General features: G+C 34.0%; 1 protein-coding gene across 1 annotated transcript; it reads right to left on the bottom strand.

The window, feature by feature from the left end:
• Positions 1–291: 291 nt before the first annotated feature.
• LOC145157505 (uncharacterized) lies at positions 292–999 on the bottom strand. Its single transcript, XM_079076539.1, has one exon. The coding sequence runs from the start codon at positions 997–999 to the stop codon at positions 292–294; it is 708 nt and encodes a 235-aa protein (XP_078932665.1).
• Between the last annotated feature and the right edge of the window lie 842 nt (positions 1000–1841).

Here is a 1841-nt window from a genome sequence, read left to right as displayed (position 1 = left end):
ATGTTATTGTTGCTAAGTAATTGAAACAGTTGATGATATTGTTCAGCAGTGAAATTCATGGATGGAGATGTGGGAACATTTTGACCAGTAGATATTGTAGCAACATTATGAACAGAAGATGAAGAATCTTCTTTTTTTCCTTTGGTGAACTTGAAATTTGGGGGAAATCCAACCAATCGATAACAATTTGTTTTAGTATGACCATTCTTCTTACAATGAGTGCAAGTCAGTGTTCGTTTGGAAGAATTATTAAAGTGTGTAGAAGAAATTTGCATAGCCATGGCATCACTGTTAATAAGAGGGGAAGAAGGAAGAATGAACCTCTCTTTGATGCTCTTCTTGAACAATAAGGGCATAAGCAGTTGACAAAGAAGGAAGAGGCTTCATCATGACTATTTGTCCCCTAATTATCTTGTATGAGTCATTGAGCCCCATTAGAAGTTGAATCAATCTCTGATCATCAAGAAATTTCTGAATAGCTGTTGCAGTACCACAAGAACATGCTGGGAGATCTTGTACAACACGAAGCTCATCCCATATCTTCATCAATTTCGTATAGTATGTTGAGAAATCATGTGATCCTTGTGTAATTGAATAGAGTTGTTGTTGAATTTGATAAATCACAACACCACTTGATTGCTCATATCTTTGATTGAGTTCTTTCCAAATCGCAGAAGCAGTTTGAAGAAAGAGCACGATGTCTGCAATGTTCTTATGGAGTGAGTTAAGAAGCCAACTGATGACCATTGAATTAGCACGATACCAGTTGGAATAAGAAGAAGAATTAGGAGCAGGTTGTGGAATTGAACCATCGACAAACCCTAATTTGTTCTTGGCTGATAAAGCGATGGTCATAGATCGACGACAGGCTGTGAATCCAACACCATTGAAGATGTTTGTGACCAAAACAGAGCTAGGATTATCAGATGATCCTATATAAAACGGACTGGAAACAGGAAGAACATTTGGATCGGTGGAATTGATTGTTGATTCAGCCATTTCAACAGATGATTGAAGAAAATAACAGAACAAGATAAGAAACACTTGAAAATTGAATAAGAAAGATGATTGCGGAAGACGAAATCAGATCTTAATCTGAGACCATGTTAGTTTTTATGATCGAAAGTGAGAGAAAACACTATGAACTTTTCATTAACTAAACTTCTCCATATAGAGCTTATTACATTTTATACAGGAATCAAAACTTCTAACTGACTAACCAACTAGGATCAACATCTCTAACTATCTGAATCATAAATTACAGTTATACCCTTCATGCTAATTTACAGAAATACCCTTTAGATCATTTGAGAGATGGTGACATCATTGCATGTGTTGGTCGTCATAAGGAGCATTTTGATTTATTTTGTGGTAATGCGTATTGAGATGCATTAAAAGAAGTTAGTTGACAAATTGTCAACATGTTTTTAAATCATGGTTTACACTAATTTTTGCTTTCTCTTCTATAAATAGTTAATATGTATTGATATGTTCGAAATAAAAGGTCAGAAATCACAAAAATGCTGAAAAGCCTGCTCAAATCTATTTGTCCATTGCATATATTCTGGAGTCTTTGAATGGATAATTCTTTGTTTGGAAGCTTTTTACACTCTATCAAATTTCATTTTGTTTTGTATTTGTAAATGGTTTTTACGATTGAAGCATATAGATAAAATTGTTTTTTCAGATTGAAAATTTGAAACCGCCATATGAAGTTATTTGGTTATACATTTTCTAAATTGTTTACAAATATTTCTTAGATTTTTTTAATGGTTAACTCTTACACCCCTACCATATTATAAATCTAGTTCTGTCCCCACGTGACGTGTTGCATACGGGTA

This window comes from Lactuca virosa, chromosome 2 (genome assembly GCF_052849685.1).
Source record: "Lactuca virosa cultivar CGN04683 chromosome 2, Lactuca_virosa_CGN04683_v6, whole genome shotgun sequence".
Classification (NCBI taxonomy): Eukaryota; Viridiplantae; Streptophyta; class Magnoliopsida; order Asterales; family Asteraceae; genus Lactuca; species Lactuca virosa.
This window is presented reverse-complemented; position numbering and strand designations above follow the sequence as displayed.

Excerpts from the sequence above, each read along its gene's own strand:
- LOC145157505 (XM_079076539.1), bottom strand. The coding sequence starts at position 999 with ATGGCTGAATCAACAATCAATTCCACCGATCCAAATGTTCTTCCTGTT.